Here is a 20,596-nt window from a genome sequence, read left to right as displayed (position 1 = left end):
GACCCAAATTGAGTATATATCATCTTATAGAAAATAGGAAAGGTAGAACTAATAGCGGCCTTATTCTTTAAGAGATAAACCCAAGTTGTTCTTGTACAATCATCAATAAAGCTAATAAACCACCTAGCCCCAGAACAATTAGGAATTTTAGATGGTCCCCACGCATCTGAATGAATCAAAGTGAATGGAAGAGAAGATAAATTGTTACTCACAGGATATGAAACTCTATGATATTTAGAAAGTTCACACACATCACAATAAATATTATAAATGTCCAAATTTCTAAGTCGAGTTGGAAACATAGACTGCATAGTACTAGTGGCAGGGTGCCCTAAACGATAATGTTAAAGCCAAAAATCATGGATCAAAATAGCTGGCTGGAAAGGAATCGAAGAAGTTGAAGTTAGCTGGGAAGAGTAAGCTGAAGGTTTCTCCCCCTTAAGAACAACACTACATGTCTTCAGAAAATACAACCCATTTCATTCCTCACAAACTCCAATCTTCTTCCCCGTGTCTAGTGCCTGAAATTCACATTTGTTTGGGAAAAAGACAACACAACAATTTAGATCCTTGGTTAGCTTATGAACAAAAATCAAGTTGCTAGAAAGATTTGGGACATGAAGAACATGTTGCATAGGCAATGAGAAATTGAGATTTACATTACCATGTCTAGTTATAGGAATTGTATTATCATTGGCCACCGTTATCTTTTTAGAGCTACTTAGTGGGGTATAGGAATCGAAGACATTTATATCAAATGTCATATGATTAGTAGCCACTAAATCCAAAATTCATAGATTATTCCTAATAGTATGTAAGGCAATACTAGATTCAGAATTCAAGCAAATACTTGTTTGGGCCATGAAACAAGAACCACCTTGAATAGTCTTTAGGAAGCTTTTAAGCTTCCTGATTTCTTCAGCATTAAGTTGTTCGGTCATGATAAATGAATCGACTGTAATTGAATCTGTTTTCTCCAATGCAGTCTCTTCCTCCTTGGCAGCTTGATAGGCTTGAACTTGCTGTCGGGACTGAAAATTCTAAAGATTTTTCATCCCTTCTACCTTATTCAGTACTGCTTCTTTCCCATGGAGTCTAAACACAAAGCTCGATAAAGCTTGGGTTTCTTACTGTTGGGTCGAGACAAAGCTCGACCAAAGCTCTAAACAGAACCCAAAAAATAGAGCCTCACAGAACAATCAATAAAACTTGCATGAAACAAAAATGAAAATAATGCAAGAGTAAACATACATGATTTTTACCGTGGTTCACCCATTAATGAGGGCTACGTCCACATTGAGCTCCAGCAAAGAGAGCTTACTGCACTATCGGAAGAAACAAATACAACCTCAATGTACAAACCTCACTCTCAATCACTCACTGTACATACAAATGACTCTCTAATAAAAAATGCCTCAAAACCACATGTATACAGATTAGAGGCGATAACCCTAGAGAGAAAACATAGATATGAAACTATATAGAGAGCAAGACGAAGCAGAGAATGAAACAAACCCTAAAAGGTAACTCAAATCGGAGGCTGTGCTGCTCCCGATCTCGAGGCGTTGGAGAGGATAAATAAGGGAAAGCAGCGGTGAAGATTTGATCGTGCAAAGGTAGCATCGACGGACAGGATAGTAGTAGGCTAAGCGATAAGAAGATCGTGCAAGCTTGATGAAACGACAGGGGTGGTTTCCGTTTTGGCCCTCCAAATCATGGGCCCAAAACGACAGCGTTTTGGGCAGCCAATGATGGTTGCAAAAAGACCATCCGACCCCGCTGCAAAACAACATCGTTGAAGCTTCACTTAGATCCAACAATTACAAAAAGAACACCATAAACCATCTTTATTTTGAGCTTTAGGATTAAAAACATTCCCACCTTGTTGCGACCTAAAATGAGAAGCATCTTTCTTGTTAGTTGCCATCGCAGATCCCTCAAGAGAAGTCTCATTTAGCATAGCTATTCTCCTATACTCCTCACTACGAACAATAGCAAAGACTTCATTTAAAGAAGGAATTTTCTCTTTCCCTAGTGTTGTTGCCAAAATACAACAATTAAAATTTTGTGATGTGGGGTCCACTTGAGCTCGGTGTCGGGTGAAATTAGGTTGCCGTAAGAGATGTTGCTTCAAGGGAGATTGCCGTTAGGATGCTTGCCGCAAGGATTTGTCGCTAGTTTTCGACACTAGCTCTCGCCACAAGGTCTCTCCACTAGCTCTTACCGCTAGCTTCGTCACAAGGTTTCGCCACAAGCTTTGCTGCTAGGTTCGCCACGAGCTTTGCCACAAGCTTCGCCACGAGCTTTGCCACAAGCTCTCGCCGCTAGCTCTTGCCACTAGCTTCGCCGCTAGCTTTTCCTTCATCACTAAGCTCGCCGCAAGGATCCGACCCTGTTAATGTTGAGAAAATAGGTTAGAAGGCTCGCGGGAATCTTCCCCGCGAAGGCCCTCCGATGCCAAAGTCAGTCCCGAATCTTGATAAATATTCACGAAAAAATAGTCAAAGTGTATTCAAAGTGATTAGATTTTACCGAAGTTGGAGATCCCATTAATGTCCTGTAGTTGGGTATTTATAGGGCACGATTCTCAAGGGTGTTTGGTGTCGACACGTGGCGTTTTCTCAATGGGGACAACTTCAAGGAAGAAGGGGGATCACCACGAACCTGCCACAAGGCAACGTGTGGCAGGGTGTCGCGAGGCTGGCCCTCGCGGCCTGCCATCAAGCGCCGTAAGGCTGGCAGCCTTGCGGCCATCCATTAAGCGGCCGCAAGGCATCAGCCTTGCAGCCAGCCCTCCGTGGGGCCGCAAGGCATCAGCCTTGTGGCCAGCCAATAAGCGGCCGCAAGGCTGAGCCTTGCGGCCAGCATTTGTGGGGCCGCAAGGCATCAGCCTTGCGGCCATCCTCCTCCCTCTATTTTAATTCATTTGTAGAAAAAATCTCTCATTTTTTTTCTAGGACCTGCACTTTTACTTGATCAAAATCAGCATTAAGGCTTGCTAAAAATTTGACTACCCTATCTCTTTCAAATATTGCAATTATGGTGGCTACATCTTCACTACATTTCATCTTGATATCTTGATAATGATCCAACTCAAACCAATATCCATTCATTTTATTATAGTACTCGATGACAGTTAGAGAACCCTGTTTAGTACTACTTATTTTCATCTTGATATAAAAAATAACCGAGGCATCTTGCACTTTACAATAAGTACGCTTTGCAGTATCCCAAATCTCCTTAGCCGTAGACAGGAACATGCAATTTTTACTTACCTCAGGGTGCATTGAGCCCCACAGCCAAGACATTATCAAGGAATCCTCTACTTATCATGCAGCAAAATTAGGGTCTTTAGTATCTAGACTAGGCTCAGTCAAATGGGCCATCTTTCCTCATCCTTTCAAGAAAGTCCGCACAAGCTGCGCCCATTGTAAGTAGTTCCTTCCAATTAGCCTATAAGACTGATGTAACCCTAGAAGGTCACTGTTAGACAAACTCCCCATTGGCATGTCAGATGAAGCACCGTTCTTTGTCTTAGAAGTGTCTGTTATGGTGAAGACTCAAGTGGAGCAGAGAAGGAATCGACAGTTTAAGACAGCAACGGAGGGAAGAAGCACCCAACAACGGAAGATTTGACACCAGGGATGGGCTAGAAAGACGTTGGAAAGCAGATTTGTAGCAGCTGGAGGCGAAAGGGCTGCAGACGCTCCTTCACGTGTCGGCGCGTGGGGTCGGAGGCAAACTGATGGCGGTGCATGGGGGTGCTTGTGGACTTCGATGGCGGTGGTTCTTCGGTGGTCGGCCGCTCTGATGACGGTGAACCCAATGGTGGTGGCGGTGGCCGGACAGAGGCGTTCTGACGTGAACAGTGACGATGCAATGAAGGCACTTGAATAGAATGAAGTGGCTGTGCAATGAAAGCACTAGAGTTTATTGTATCAACCTATTAACGAGGCTTTGATACCATGTAGAAAAGGAGAAAGATAAGTGGTTTTCTCGTATATTTTATTGATACGAATGAAAACTATTTATACAAGAGTTTTCTAAGAATTCTCCAAAGAATTCTCCTAGATTTTAGGGATTACATTCCTATTTTATAGGACTAGATTACAACAGAGAAAAATACAAATAAACCAAATCAAGAAAGGAATAAGATAGATAAAATACAAGATAAATAAGGAGAATATATTTTATCAGTAATATATTTCTAAGATATGGTATTGGCTGATAATGCTGGGACCTCAAATTTGATTAGGCTGATTGCCTAGATGTCTTTTGCCATATCAGGGAAATGCAAAAGTATGCTATAGAGAAGGCTTTAAAAACTGAAAAAGTCATGAACAATTCAAGTCATGAGATGGACAAAATATATTTCTAACATTCTCCATATTGGTTAATGCACTAAAGTTATTTATAACATTTAATCAATTAAGGTAATTATCCTTAATATTGCAATCTCGTCAGAAATCTCAGGTTTACTACCATAATTAGATCTGTGAGCTATTTTTGCTGGAATATCTTTGTTTTTCCTTTTCGTTGTGCTGTTTGTTTTCTTAAACCTTAAATGATGGCTATTGCATATTTTATAAGTATATTTCAATTTATAACTCTTGTCAAATTCCCTTTGACTATTGTAAGCAAAATTTGTTGCATTTTACCATATGCAAAAATCAATAATGTATATATAAATCTGGATATTGAAACACAGAGAGAACGGTGTGAGAACAACATTATATGTAACAAGTAAAGAGTAAACATGGGATAATTGAAATGTGTCAATGACATGAAAGTCTTAGTGTATCTCCATGTTGACTATATCACTGTATGATATTGCTGATCATGCAATGCCGTTGAGTTACTTCTTAACTGAATGCAATATCATTTGATATAGCCCAATATTGGTTCACATGTATAGTACCGTGAATTGTTATTGGCTGTATTTAATTGTTGGCTGCTGCAATGACTTCAGTTTGCAGCCATCCCTTGAGCATCACGTGCATGCAGAATAGTATTAATGCTTGCTATCGAATTAAATGTTGAATCATTTTCTTTGATTTTGTCTGTTACTTTTTTTCTCTTGTGGGGTGGCGGTGGGGGTGGGTGTGGGGGGATGGAGAAGGGTGGGTTGTCCTTGATTGCTTAAATCATTGATTGTTACTCCCCAACATATAAAAGTTAACAGGACTGGCAACGTATCTCCAGCAAGTTCTGTATGCAAGTGATATGTCTTCTTTTTGGTGTAACAATTGACTGGTCAGTCTTCAACTAATTGTTCATTCAAGGAAATTAGAGGCACCACAACTCCTATTACTAATTAAGTTTGTGGGATGTTAGTATTCTGATTACCACTTCTGCTTCCCATTGGCTTGCACGTTACTGTTGCTATTCAACTTATTTGTTCATTCAAGGAAGCTAGAGATACACCATAACTCCTACTACTAATTAAGTGTATGGGATGACAATATTCTGATTACCACTTCTGCTCCCATTAGTTTGCATGTCAGTGTTTCCATCCGTGAATTCACTCTCTTTAATTCTCTTATATGAAACATTAACATCCTACCATGTACCTACTTTGTCTTTAGAAAATATTAATGAACTTCAAATATTTTCTGTATATAAACATATTGTTGTCCTCAATACTACTAGTATATTTGCTCTGGATTTAAGGATGCTCTTTTTTTTTTTTTTTAAAAAAGTATATCCAATATGAAAATATGGGCATAAAAGAAAGACTAGTTATGTTGATCTTTTGCTGTAGACGTTTGAGGTTTGAAGGGCCATTATCAGAGTGGCATATGCACTGCCACGATAAGAAGTGGTCATCTAGACACATTTTGCGCTTTATGGTTTTCGCATAATTCAGTCAAAAGTCCTGCTATGATCTAGTCATGTATATGCCGAACGTATTAATTAGTTTGGTTTCCAATAGGTCATAAATATGATTTGTGTGAGACAACTTCACCAATGTAGTTTTCTGTAATATTCTGGTTGAGAAGGTAGCATGGTCAAAACCTTGTTCAGGGTTTTAATCCTGTGGAGCAGTGCTACTACTGGATTTGTGTGCCATTTTATTGCTTGGTTCCATTGAGAAAATTATTGCATTGGTGCTCTGTGAATAGGTTGCAGTGATGTTGTATTGTAAAAAATCAATAATCTTACAAAATTTTAAATAGTTTCTAATGGCTTTTGCTCTTTGGAACTGTTCTGATTTTCCTACAGGGAGAAAATTATTTGGAGATTGATTTGGACATGCATAGGTTTAGCTACATCTCTAGGAAAGGGTTTGAAGTATTCATGGATAGATTAAAGAACTGCATATTGGATTTTGGCCTCACAATTCAGGCAAGTTTGTTGTATAAGGTTACTTCTTTCCTGAATTATCCTGGGTTTTGCATTCTCTCACTAACAATAAATATTTTCTGCACTTTAAATCAGGGAAACAAGGCTGAAGAGTTGCCAGAGCAGATCTTATGTTGTGTAAGGTTAAATGGAATTGATTACATTAATTATCAGCAACTGGGATTGAGTCAAGAACCTCTTGAACAAAGTTAACACTGTAAGGTTGAAATTAATATTTAATAAAGGATCATTTTTATTTGAACTGTTTCTCATCTATTTTCCTATTTATGACTCTTGCTTCAAGATATGCCAATGTCTGCTTGTGTAATGCTCCAGCCTAACTGATTGTACAGGTCTTAGCGCAGAAGAGAAGGCCTGTTCATTGAGTACGATTTTTACATGCCTTTATAACCCTGTTCTAATTCAATGTATATTATTAGCATCTATTGCCTGGAAAATGAATCTCCACTCTAATCTATCAACTTAATTTGGGCTAAATAGATTCTATGTGAGTGTGAACTATTTTTGCCGTTATTCATGGAGCACTATTGGCATCAGTTTAGGTGAAGCGTCAGACTCATTTTCTGCAGGGAACAAGAAAATAGTTTCTTTTGGTACCGTGAAATAGTAATGATAATGAGTCAATACAACTGGAAAAAAAAATGTTAAAAGAAAATGTGCCTCTAACCTGCTTTGGCAACATACTTCTGAGAATGCGGTATTGCTGGTTGGTGCATAGCGGAACACGATGTGTTCAAGTTTGAGGATCGAAAGGTGGTTAATAATTTTTGTCAAAATTTAGGGAAGCAATGGAATCTATTATAGTTTGATTTTGATATTTTTGGAATTCAAGCCTTGCAAGGAGTAAGAGGTTTCCCACATAAACCTCTATTTCCACTGTAGGAGCTGGAAGGAAAATCACTCAGGGGCTTCCCAGAAGGAATTTCTCCCATTAGAAGGTTATCTGACAAATCCAACTCTGTCAACTTTCTCAGCTTGAGAAACTCATTTGGTATCTTTCCGGAAAATTGATTTTTCTGCAACTTGAGCCTCTCTAAATTTGTAAGTTTTGCTAGAGTATTTGGTAGGTGGGAACCTATGTCATTGTAGCTCAAATCCAAACTCTGCATTGGTTCCAATTGCCCTATGTAACTTGATAGCCTACCTTTGAGATGGTTATGTGATAAATTGAGATACTGGATCCCATGTTGTACTCCTTTCCCTATCTGCTCAATCCCTGATGAGAAAATATTATCTGAAAGATCGATATATGTCAAGGATCCACCATTAAAACTGCCTGGTATCTCAAAAACTTGATCAATTGCTCCTGTCAGCTTATTTGAGTGGAGATCAAGAACACCCAAATTTTGGAGGTTTTTGAGGGTGCTAGGGATCTCTGAAACAAGTGAGTTCCTCGAGAGATTTAGCAAGTAGAGCTGTGACAGGCTCCCTAGCCATTCAGGTATTCTTCCAGTGATCTGGTTTGCAGATAAGTCCAATTCCTGTAGTGAACTAGCAGTTGGTTGTAAATACGCTGGAATTTCTCCTTGGATTCTACATCCAGCCAAGTATATTCTGTCAAGAGATGACAATCCTACAAGCCATTTAGGGATGTGGGAAAGATTGAAATGGTTGAACGATAGATCAAGTATTTGAAGATTCTGGAGTGAAGATATCCCGCGAGGCAATGGGCCCTGAATCATGTTAAGAGACAAACTTAAAACCAGAAGCTGCGAGAGCTGGCCTATTGATCTTGGAATTTGACCAGAAAACTGATTGCCACTCAGATATATCTCTGACAACGATGATAAATTTCCTAAACTCGAAGGAAGAGACCCTTCAAGCTTGTTATTGGCTAGGGAAAGTCTTCGAAGAGAGGTTAGATATCCAAAAGTGGGAGGAATTCTTCCGCTGAGATGGTTATTGTTCAGCCTGAGAAAGGCAAGGGATTTCATTTGTCCAAAGCCTGCTGGAAATGGGATATCTCCCTCGAGGTTGTTGGCGTCCAAATAGATGGTTGAGATGGCAGTTAATTTAGTTACTGAAAGGGGGATTTTTCCACTCAAGGAGTTGCTTGAAAGATCAAGATCTTCCAAGGCCTGCAAATTGCCTATTCTCAATGGTATTTGACCAGTGAGAAGATTGTCATGAAGATCCAAAGCGACCAGATTTGTCAGGTTTGTAATAGAATAAGGTATTGCACCTGAAAACCGATTAGAATGTAGATCTAGTCTTCTAAGAGCTTTAAGACTGCTGAGGCTTAGAGGCAGAAACCCAAATAAGCCATTCTCATGCAGATACAACTCCTCAAGTTCCAACAACTTACCTATGCTTTCTGGCAGCGGACCACTGAGCTTGTTGCCGAACAGGAAGAGCTTTCGAAGCTTTGGCAGGTGAAAACCAATCGATCCCGGGATCGTTCCAGTGAGATTGATTAGTCCACTGAGATCCAAAACTTGAAGAGAGGCCATAAGGGTTATCGAAGGGGAAAGCTGCCCTTCCATGCTAGTCTGCAGAGGAGCGTCATCTTGGGTAATGAATCCCGGGAGGTTTAGTTCTGCCACTCTTCCAGATGTTTTGTCGCAGGAAATGCCCTGCCAGCTGCAGCAGCTTTCACCTATCCACTTGTCAAGGCGGCCTGAGGTATCGGATAGAATGGCAGCCTTGAAGCTGGTTAGAGCCTTGAGATCATTGGAGTTGCATGCTTGGCCACTGCTTCTCTTGCCCTCTCCTTCTGTCCAGAGAGCTAGCAGAACAAGAACCCATACAAGGCATCCCATTTCCTGTGGAAACCAGACAATGGATCTCTTCTCACTGTTTTGTTTTTCAGTGGAAAATGAGTTAAAGAGTTTGCAGGTGAAACAATAGTAACACTACTCGAGTTTATGAACTTAAATCAAGGAAAAGGTTGGGCGTCGGTCAAACATCTCTGCGATGCCCTTTCTTTGATGTCTTCTTTTTTCTCTACAGAGTTGGGAGTGCTAAAAAGCATAGATGAGTTGGGAGTGCTAAAAAGCATAGATGTGTCTGAATTATGATGTCTTCCTATGCATGCAGGAAAAAGGTGATCATTCAGATTAAAAAAAAAGACAAAAACTGTTCAATTTATTACTAGAACTTATGTCGGAGATCATTACTCCAATAGCTGGAGCCTGGAGAGATGATTCCAAAACAAACAATCAAAGGAGCCGCAACTGTACAGACAGGATTTGCAGTATCTATGATTGCTTAACTGCACCCCTCAAAATCAGCTCACTGACAGCAATGCCAGATCATCGGACCATAATTCAAGGATCCCATATTTGATTGTACGTGGAATTAGATTTGTGGGGATATTTTTGCCAACTACCATGTTCTCAAGAGTGCTGCAAACTGTAGTAACTGTACCCATTTTCTTAAGATAATTGGTGGGATAAACGTACTTAGAAATCTTCCATGGTTAAAAACAGAAAAAAGGAAGATTCCTGACTTGGTGGTGAAGTCCTAGGTCTGACTCCCACGCTGTTCATGATTTGGTATTTCAAGGAGGATCTCTGCCACCATCACCCTTCTGGGAAAAAAGCACACCCCAGTTTCTACTGGCATTAGTCTTCCTTCAAGGGCCTGTTTGGAATCTCTCTCTAAAAAAACTTAAAGCTGCATCCCCCCCCTCTCTCCTCTCTCTCTCTCTCTCTCTCTCTCTCTCTCTCTCTACATATATATATATATATATAACTTTTTCTTTTAATTGCTGGAGCTTCAAATTTGTGTTTCCCAATAAGCTGACATTGAAAGTGGAACCAAGATGCCATCCAATGGAAACTTTGATCACGTAGTCTTCCGAAACGGACTACTCTTGGTGGTGTTTTGTGCAAAGTCTGCTAATTCATTGGCCATGAAAAAGCCAGAAATTGATTTTGCTGAGATATTATTAAAATAATGTGACAGTGATGTCTATTTAATTATTATAATCCAGTATAATGACATTTTGCTTAGAGCAAAGTGCATACAAAAAAAATTCTCTATGAAAATTAATTTCTGTTCCTTTATTAACAATATAAACTGAGATTACAGCTTAACAAATTCATATTATATATAATCGGTGATATTTTCTATATAAAAAGTTATGAAGTAAACACCATTTTCTTCTTAAAACTGAGTCTGTTCCAGCCGAGGGAGGAGGGTTTTTCATATTCATGCTTAGCTACTTTATGAATTGCCATCTTTACCGTAGATATGTTAACTAAATGGGTTAGTTTTGCTATATAGTTTAGCCTGTATTTAATGAGTTGGGTTGGGTCAATTTGTTAAAGAAATAGACTTAAGTTTGAACTTAGACGATTAACCAAACTAAGGTTCCAATTTGAGCCATGAGCCTACCTACAGTAGGTCAGTCAGGCTTAGGCTTGAGAGCCCTAACGAGTTAAACTTAATAAAAGTCCATTGGATAGATTCATTTTCGAAATAGTTTCAAAACAAATTTTAAAAATATATTTATTTAATGAATATCTAATATATAACAATATTTTTTAAAAATACAAATTCCACTTTTCAAATAAAAATTTAGAACCTAGAAGTTAAAAAAATTAAAAATTAAACTTTTAATAGTTCCCAATTATACTTTTAAAGATAGTATTAAATTTTATAAATATTTAAAAGTTATAAAAATTATACCATGTTTTAGATTCGAATTCCAACAATTGTGAATGAGATAAATTTTCTAGTAAAAAGTGTAAAATTATGTATGAAATATAAATTATTTGAGATTTATTGATTGTGAATTTATAACATTGTCTAGATAATTTTTAAAATATTAGAATTACTGAATTAAATATTAAAAATTTAAAATTTAAAAATAAATTATTTATAATTTTATTTTTTATAAAATCAAAATTTAGTTGAGCCCAACAAACAGCCCACAATCCAGGCCTATGGGCCGAGGTTCGGCCGAAAGGTTGACCTATCTAAGATATGCACCCAGCACAAGGCTTGGGCCGAAGGCTCGTATAAGTAGAATTAGAAAAGCAGCAACCATCTAATGAGAAACTAAACCTAACGATCACAAGGCCCTACAAAACCCAAGTCCAACCCAACACATATACTCAGTAAGGTTAACTAAAAGCCTCCAAATCAAACAAATAAAAAAATCTTAAAAAGAAAAAGGTAAAATGTTAAATAAATTATTGCATTTTGGCTGGGGCTAAATTGGTCATTGTAGTTTCAAAATAGTTATATAAGTTATTGTATTTTCAAATTCGGGGCGTTTTACCTACCCATTATGGTAAATATGGTTTTAACATTGTCCACGACATTTTAATTATATTAATGGTGTTAAGACTTTATTTCCAATGAAAAACTAGTTTAGAAATTTGATTCAAAATCATATTTCAAATGCATTGGACAGGAAAGTGTTGGTTATATTGTGATAGAGTTTTTGTGTTGTGAAGCGTTTTCGATTAGGTGGGATTCTTTTATTCTGTAAATTGGGGTTGATTTGGACATTTGCAACCATGTGAGGTCTTTCAGTCTAGATTTAGAGCTTAATTTGGGTGTGTGGACACTGGGTGTATGGTGTCCACGTTGAGAATTGGTCGGCGGCGATTTGTTTGCCCGCACTGAGAAAATAAACACAATTCTAAAAAAAAAAAAAAAAAAAAAAAAAAAAAGAAGAAGTATGTAAGGGAGTTTTCACGTGATTCGGGTTGAACGATGCCTAGACTATGACTGTTTCTCTGATTATTCTAGTAAAGTAACCGTATGTTATTGTTTGTTGTTTTTATACTATGGTTTTCGACCCTTATTCATAGCGTGGGGTGTTTACAATTGAGATAAGTTCTCAAAATAAGAAAATATTATCACGTCGATAATGCTTCCCTATCTGCTTCTTTCTAATTACTAATTACGAACGGATTCCACTTTAGTCGGGATTTGATTTGTTTAAAATGGGGAAAGATGACTCCTTCAATTAGGTTATTGAGAATTTTCGATAAACTCATTCCTATTGCATTACGCAAGCTCAGCGGCCTTGTGAGGAGTCGAAGACGTAGCCCGTTGTTCAATCTATTCTGCAAACTGGATTTGATTTAAGTGACATGCGAGCTCTTCTTGCTGGCTTCAAACTTGGGCTGACTGGACTTCAGATGATTAGGCCGATCCACTGGGCCACCCCCGGCCCATAATCATGCGGCCTCGAAAATAACCCTATCATATGCTAAGTACTGTTTTTATAGAATCACGATGGTGACTGAGAGGTGAATTTGCTTGCAATAAAGTTGATGAAATTAAAACACCATTAACAGCATTAAGATACCATCTTTAATAATGGTTAACGTACGTAGGACACGAAAGGGTTAGCGAAGCAAACCAAACCGATCAAATGGAAGAGACGAAAGCAAGTTAGGACACGAGGGGGTTAGCGAAGCAAACTGACAGCCCATCAGGGAACATCGACTACCTGAACAAACTGGAGCAAAACAAACGGGTGAAGAGACCAAGGCAAATTAAGCTGACCAGTTCCTTGTGGCTGCAAGACCTACTAGAGCCAGAGACAAGGCCCAACAAGGCTGGCAGTGGCTAAAAAACCATTGGAGAGAGTAGTTCTAGCTAGTTTGCATGATATATTTTCCTAACTATATATAGGTTGTCATGTATAATGAGTCTTTTGCTTACTATAATGATCATACGAGAGCTATATATAATATATATATATATGAAACTTTTGAATAAGGGTATATCATATATTGACTATTTTATGTAACATTAATTAATTCCCACCAAAGTATTGGAGCCTGAAATATTTTCCATCTCAATTTATTTGCAGATTCGCTCGTTTCAACCGGCTGTTAGCTGGTGCACATATGGAACTTATAAACATTGAAGGAGAAACATAAACATCCTTCTCCCTCGACTGCAGCAAGTACCCACACAACATTCTGGGAACTAAAATCAATTGGTCACGCATTACTACACTCAACATCCCATCACTTTGCTAGGTTTGAGTTTAGGCTTCTCCACCACCGTGCCATCGTTCCCAGCCAGCGCCTTGTACTTATCTTTCCTAGTGAATGTGGTGCACTCATACGACAAAGTTGCAGCAATGACCCTTTGTATATAGTTTGCCACTTCATGGCTTGACTTGCCGGAGCTGCATGTTAGTTCTAGAGGCAGCTTGTTTAAGAAGGTTACTTCATATGCAGGGCTAGGGTTCATGAAAAAGAAGAACGGGTCCATCCCCTTCCAGCCTCTGGCCGTTGTTCCATGAAACATGCTCATTCGGTTCACCATTGCCACTGGCACCAGCTCGTTGGTTAGCTCCGCAAACATGGCTGAGAACCGGAGAAGAAATGGCTCCCGGCAGGTGGTTCCTTCCGGGCAGATGGCTAGGTCGCCTTCTTGCAGTAGCTTCTTGATCTTCGAGGCATCGATGGCACGGTCCCTGGTGAGCCTGATAATTAAAAGATATGAAAGAACAAGTTAGATAAAAACTAATCTGTTTTAAGCTATTTAATTTAATTCGAGTTCAATTCTTTATTTTATTATATACTTATTTTATCCTTTTAAGTTTCATCACCCATACAACTCTTTGTGTGAATTTTCATTATTGTTTTGAATTCCACGGTTCTTCGGAATAATAGTTTCACTAGATGCTTACCTGACGGTTTTGATGGGGGAGATGATCTCGGAAAGTCGTGAAACGGAGTAGGTGACGGCAGGGATAGGGCGGCCGAGGGCTGTGGAGAGGAAAATGGGGTCGAGGAGGGTCCTGTGAGAGCAGATGAAGAGGACGCCGGACTGGCCGGATGACTTGTTGACTGGCGGCGGGGGGTGGCCCTTGACGTAGACACGGACGCCGAGTGCCCAGAAGGCGTAGTAGACGAGGGGCATGGGGAGGAGGGCACCGGCGGCGATCCTTAAACAGGCGAGGAGGAAGCCTATGGGAATCCAAAGGATTGTGAGCAGAGCCAAGAGAGGAGTTGGCTTCTGGACGAGGCGGCCATCGTGGAAGATGATAGGCTTTGGCAGCTTCTCAGTCGATACAGCTTCAACTTCTGGCTTTGGTGGCACAACGTAGCCTTCCTACAAAATTTTCAGAGAAAATAAAGGGAGATTTTATTAGAAAAAATGATTTGATTTGAATATAATCTTGTTTTATTTGTAATGGATGCAAAGTATATTTTGGTTTCACTTCCCTTGTCCTTCATTTCATTATTACAGACTCCTCCATTAAAGAACTCTTTTTCATTCATTTTTCATTCTATTCCTCTCTCTAAATACACTCTAAATTATATTATTTGATTTCATAAACTTGGAATCGTTCTCAACTGACATTTTGAGTGAAAATCATTGTGAAGGCGTGGAATATTGTTATGGATATTAATGCGCATATATACCTTGCACGAAGCCATGAAGGCAAAATCAGTGTGCCTGTCTCCAAGCCCAATCTCAGGCTGCACATCGCCGAATGCCTTGCGCAGAGCATCAGCCTTCCTCTCCCCCACCAACACTCCAGGCTTCTTCACAAAACCAGTCGCTCTTCCCTTATAGCTCCCTACCTCCGTCCCCAAAACCATGTCCACTCCCAGAAACTCCTTCAGAAACGCCTCCACCATTATCCTCGGATTCGCCGTCAGAACGCAGCGCTTCCCGCACGACGAGAACACCCGCCATGTCTCCGGGTGCAGGTCCTCGGAGTAGAACTTCGGCAGCACAGCCCGCCCCACCGACTCGATGTTTGACAGCTTCAAGCCCGCGAATGTCGCGAAGATGAGGACTTGGATGCCGGCCGACTCCGATACGAAGTAGTAGAGCATTCCGGCCAGTGGAGAGGCGAGCAGCAGGAACAGCAGCCGGAGAATGCCGCCGGCCTCGAAGGCGATTAGGGCGAAGTACGGGAACGAGCTGCGGCCTCGCAGCAGGGTTCCGTCCATGTCAGCCACCACTGCTTGCTTTTCCCGGCCAATGGAGGGGCAGGTCTCGACCATCGGAAAGGTCGTCACGGCCATTTATATTATAATTTGGATGCTGAAAACTGACCCGAATGGTCTTTTTTGCCTCTTGATTTAGAGAAGATTAATTAGATTAGATTGCAGGAATGAGTGAATTGGTGAGAAGGTGGCTCTGCTGGTGTGGGCATATATAGAGGAAGAAGATGAAAATGTGGTTGGGAATGGACACAGGTTGGGGAGGTTACATTACATATTAAAGGGACAAGGAAGAATGGTGGCGCCGAGATTTCCAAAAGAAATCTGGAGGCCAAATTAATGGAATCAATATGGGGGGTTGTCTGGTTCTTAAATCTTGGTTTTGGGGGGGGAGAACAAAGAGAGCTGTACATGATTGGGCTTTCTCAGTTCAGTCCGCCATTTGTTTGTCTTTATTCATGAACGCACTTGTAAACTTTAGCCACGCAAGAGGTTATGTGGACGAATAACAACGGGTTGCTCTCCATACATAAATGTTTTGGGTTTTTCTATATATTATAATAAAAAATACTCATTTTTGATTGCATGATATTCAGTTTCAATTTTAGTTTTGACGCTAATAGATGCACACGATCACTCTTGTCCTGGAGGGTGTTTCAATTTTTTTTGATTTGTGACTGGGGAACACCCTAATAAGGTGAAAATGGGCCTTTATACAATAAAATAATAACATGTGCCCTCATACAATGTCGTACCTAAAATTTTAGGACCCTAAGGCAAAATGTAAAAATGGGCCCCCAAATCGAGAGATAACGAGCCACCAGCGACAGCGAGCGACGGAGCAAGAGGCAGGGAGCCACCACCCACCGGCCATGAGGGTGAGCGACCGAGCAGGGAGCCACTGATAATGAGGGCGAGGACCAAACGAAACCCTAAGTATTAGTGGCTAAACTATAGGACCCAACCCCATTTATTCTTGCAAGTGTTCACATTGAGGCATATTTTGGTGATTGGTTCCAACCATCATCATTTGGTGCCCATCATGGGGTTGAGCATTCATTTTCCTTCGTTCAAACTTTCAAATTGAGTTATTCGATCCTCATGGCACCAAGATGTGATCAAACTAGTACCCAAGCAAGTGGAAACAACCCTGAAAACCAGCCTTTGCTAAAGAACCAACCATCGCCTGACTGCCTTACTCAATTGGAATGCTAGGTTGAGTAGTTGACCTAGTTGCTCGCAAGTTATAGCTATTACAATGAGTAGCAACACCAATAGGAGAATCAAAGCTCTTATTGTTCCAAATGTAAGCAATTACTCCACTTGGAAAAATGAAGTTGCAATCACTACAAGAAAAATCAATTTTAGTGACGGAAAAATCCGTCACTAAAACTAGAAATTCCGTCACTAAATTTTTTAGTGCCAGGTTTAATGACGGGTTTAGTGACGGGTAGGGAATCCGTCACTAAATTTTAGTGATGGATTTTTGGATCTCGTCACAGATCAGTGACGGGGTTGCAAAGCCGTCACAGATCTGTGATGGCTCTGCAACCCGTCACTGATCTGTGACGGAAATTCCCTGTCACAGATCCTTTTAAAAAATTAAAAAAAAATAAAAATTTTAAATTAAATTTTAAATCAAAAATAAAAATTTAATAAATAACAAGAAACCTTTTTAAAAATTTTAATTATATATAATAAATAAAAATTTAAAATTAATTATAGAAATAATTAAAATTTTACATTAAAAAGAAAATATTAAAAATTTGAAATTGAAAACTTTTACTATTTTAAATAAAAAAATAATATTTATTAATATAATTACATAACAAAATAAGATACATTTATACTATGGCTACTAAATAACAATCAATAAATTTTACATTTTAATTTCTAAATGTAACAAATAATATAAACAATTAAACTAAAACTAACTACACAAAATAACTAAAATTAAACTAACACAAAATAACTAACTTTAAACAATTAAACTAAACAAAACTAACAACACAAAATAATTAAAATTAAACTAACAAAAAATAACTAACTTTAAATAACTAAACTAAACTAAACTAAACTAACAATACAGAATAATTAAAATTAAACTAAAATAAAATAACTATTAACCGAATAATAAAACTAACCTTAAATTAAATTATCTCCAAAAGATTGAAAAAACGATAGTAATGGTACAGAGGCGACACCGGCGAAAGGCAGCAGCAGACGAAGAAAATAGCACGAAGAGAGATGGGGGAGAAGAAAGAAAATCAGAGGAAGATGGAGAAGAAGAAAACAGTGCGGAGAGAGATGTGGGAGAAGAGAGAAATCGCAGAGGGAGATGGGGGAGAAGAGAATAATTGCAGAGGAAGATGGAAAAGGAGAAAACAATGCGGGGAGAAGAGAGGGAGGACAAGATTTTAAAGTTATTGTTTAGTGACGGGACTGACAACCCGTCACTAAATCTATGACGGGGGCTGACATCCCCGTCACTAAATAGCGAGTTTAGTGACGGGGCTGTCAGCCCCTGTCACTAAATTTGTGATGGGGCTGACAGTCCGTCACTAAACAGCGAGTTTAGTGACGGGGATGTCAGCCCCCATCACTAAATTTGTGATGGAGTTGACAGACCGTCACTAAATCTATGACGGGGGCTAACAATCCCGTCACTAAACAGCGAGTTTAGTGATGAGGCAGTCAACCCCGATCACTAAATTTGTGACGGGTGCTGACAGCCTCGTCACTAAACAGTGAATTTAGTGACGGGGGCTAATTGCCCCGTCACTAAACAACGAATTTAGTGATGGGGGCTTACAGTTCCGTCACTAAATCTTAAATTTTATATAAAAATAATCTTAAATTTTTTAGTGACGGGTGTCTGTTACTAAATCCGTCACTAATTTGTGATGGGTATGTTCCTATCACAAAATCCGTCACTAAATTTAAATTTTCTTGTAGTGAAGCCTCTAAGCTTATCTCCCACCCAAGAAGGTGAAACTTAATAGAGAAGTGGATCTAATTCATGGAAAAAGAAATTGTGTAGTTAAAGAAAACAAGAGAGGAGCCTTGAGCTTCAAGGCCAAGCTGGCCTTTAATTTGAGCTATCATGATTGGGGTGACTCCTGTAATACTTCTGTATCATTGCCATCAAGCTCTAAGATTGAACCATTAACCCAATTGACCATGTGGAGCTTTTATCTTCCCCCCCCCCCCCCCACATATATATATGCTCTTCCAAGTTGACATCGACACCATGTGGTGTAGAGTTTTCTCGACCACCCTGGAAGGACATGCTAAGACATGGTATTTGAGCCTCTTTTATCACTCAATCGCCAATTATGAGTAGCTGAAAACTTGTTCCTAACCCACTTAGTACCCTTGAAATGTTATTGCAAGTCCTCAATGGCCTTGGTTAATATCAAGGAGAATGAATGAGAATCACTCAAAGATTTTGTAGCTTGGTTTAACGAAGAAGCATTGAGCATTGAAAACTTTGATAAAAGAATTGCCATGGTTCCAAAACAATTTGAAGGTAGGCCACTTTTCTCAGCCCTAAGCAAAGACACCATTGGTAACTTTCACTAAGATCCTCGGTCGAGTACACAAGTATACCAACATTGAAGAGGTGATGAATGTGGAGAGGGCCAAACAACTCAACAAAAAGGAAAAGAAAACCAAGTAGTCTATCGAGTAGTGTTAGATGATCCAAAGGTAAGAACTCAAAACCAATTAGGCTTAACTAATACCTAGAGGAGTTTGATCTATTTTACTCTATTGAATAGTAGTCGAGTAGAAATACTAATAGCAATAGAAAATAAGGATTATGTAAGATGCCTCATCCAATAAAGACACCGACTCATGAAAGAAGTTAGAGCAAGTATTGCCGCTCCCATTGCAACTATGAGCACAAAATAAAAGAGTGTTAACAACTCAAAAAAGAAATACACCTTGTTCTCAAAGTGTTATAACCTTAGGAGCTTGGGATTCTTTTTAATAATTACACTTTGATCCCAAAGTTACCCAAAATTTTCTCTTTACCCCTTAACATAACAACCTCAATAAAAACAAAGTTAAGGAAGATAATTAGAGTTTAGTATGGAATGCAACTAGATCAAATATAAAATGAAGTATAAACTTTAGGTGAACATGATTTGTTTACATATCTAGGTTAACTTGAAATAACAATACAAATTTTTTCAAGCTACAATAAAATAAAAGTATAAATATAAAACATAAAATATAAATATTCAAGTGAGCTTGAAACTCTTAAGGAATAAACTTGTTTTCTTCATAACTTGTTCATTAGCCATTATTTTCTTTTGTGGATCATTAATTTGTCACACCTACATATATATACATTTTATAGAAGAAAATATATTTGGAGGTGAGCTATTTCTTTCAAAGACATTTTTACATAAGATAAATGACATGAATAACCAATTTCAACAATTTGATAGTATCAAAATTCCATAGGTAGCACTTTCGCATGAACTTTCCAAAATAGTAATTAACCAACACATGCAAGACCAATTTTCACATTTTATTACATACTATTCAAAATAATACTATGTAATAACGTATTTTTATGTTATTTTTACAAATAAAATGCTTATCCGCACCTTAATTATATATGTTTGATGAAAAACTAGAAAAAAAAATTTATGACGGTGTCAATTTCTGACTTCTTGTTTGTGGCCTCGATGCACGTGAAAATATTTTCCCAAGCCTTGAATGTTTTTCAAACACTTGGTATTCTCTCATTAATTTTTTTTTTGTATTTTTCCCAACTTTCTGGATTTTATTCCTATTTTTCTCCCTTTTTCATTTTTTTTCTTTGTCTTGCTCTCTCTCCATCCATGTCTCTCTCTTCACACTGTCGCATGAGTTTCACATGCACATGTCACACACCCCTTATTGTCAACTACATGATTTTAATGTGTTGGGGCTCTGATTTTCTTCTTCGGCTGCACCTTCGCCAAACAACATCCTACAACCTTGTCAATTCCTCACTTTTTCCTCAATTTCTAGAGGAAAAATCCCGAAAGAGTGTTGATTTCACCAAGAAAGACTCAATTTAGCGAGTTGTGATTTTTTGACGAACTAGCAAACTTTACCTAAAACATCACCAAAGCATGCCATTTTTTTTTTTTCCAAATCCAACTCTCTTGAATCTAGAAAGGGAAACCCTCAATCAAATCTCCTCAAAACCAATCAAACACGGTTGATTTTGTCCCCAAGCATCTCAATCAAACCCTCCATTTTATATAGCTAGAAAACCACCACCCTAATTGCCATGATCCTCATATCTGAATCATTCATCCTTTTCCTTTTCATCTCTAGGTCGAATCCCATTGCAG

The 20,596-nt window shown here is 38.8% G+C and overlaps 3 protein-coding genes across 7 annotated transcripts in view; 1 reads left to right on the top strand and 2 right to left on the bottom strand.

Annotated features, from left to right (window-relative positions):
* LOC127797555 (uncharacterized) overlaps window positions 1-6,941 on the top strand; it is a 55,233-nt gene extending 48,292 nt beyond the window's left edge. For 4 of the 5 annotated variants that reach the window (XM_052330552.1, XM_052330553.1, XM_052330554.1 and 1 more), the window contains 2 exons: window positions 6,223-6,345; window positions 6,439-6,604. In XM_052330552.1, coding sequence (XP_052186512.1) covers window positions 6,223-6,345; window positions 6,439-6,555 — 240 coding nt within the window. In that variant the 3' untranslated portion in view covers window positions 6,556-6,604. Of the gene's footprint in view, window positions 1-6,222; window positions 6,346-6,438; window positions 6,605-6,695 lie in introns of those variants that run through there. The other variant, XM_052330551.1, reaches the window with a different exon arrangement.
* Window positions 6,942-6,946: 5 nt separating this feature from the next.
* Window positions 6,947-9,177, bottom strand: LOC127797554 (LRR receptor-like serine/threonine-protein kinase GSO2). The gene has a single exon (XM_052330550.1). It carries the CDS (start codon window positions 9,120-9,122, stop codon window positions 7,191-7,193), a length of 1,932 nt encoding a protein of 643 aa, XP_052186510.1. The 5' UTR covers window positions 9,123-9,177; the 3' UTR covers window positions 6,947-7,190.
* A 3,968-nt stretch (window positions 9,178-13,145) lies between these two features.
* Window positions 13,146-15,326, bottom strand: LOC127797561 (glycerol-3-phosphate acyltransferase RAM2-like). The gene is made up of 3 exons (XM_052330566.1): window positions 14,712-15,326; window positions 13,973-14,397; window positions 13,146-13,765 (listed from the first exon to the last, which is right to left on the bottom strand). The coding sequence occupies exons 1-3, from the start codon at window positions 15,321-15,323 to the stop codon at window positions 13,291-13,293; spliced, it is 1,512 nt and encodes a 503-aa protein (XP_052186526.1). The 5' UTR covers window positions 15,324-15,326; the 3' UTR covers window positions 13,146-13,290.
* Between the last annotated feature and the right edge of the window lie 5,270 nt (window positions 15,327-20,596).

The sequence above is a fragment of the Diospyros lotus genome, chromosome 3 (genome assembly GCF_014633365.1).
Source record: "Diospyros lotus cultivar Yz01 chromosome 3, ASM1463336v1, whole genome shotgun sequence".
NCBI lineage: Eukaryota > Viridiplantae > Streptophyta > Magnoliopsida > Ericales > Ebenaceae > Diospyros > Diospyros lotus.
Note: the sequence above shows the minus strand (reverse complement) of the source record. Positions and strands in the feature narration are given on the sequence as shown.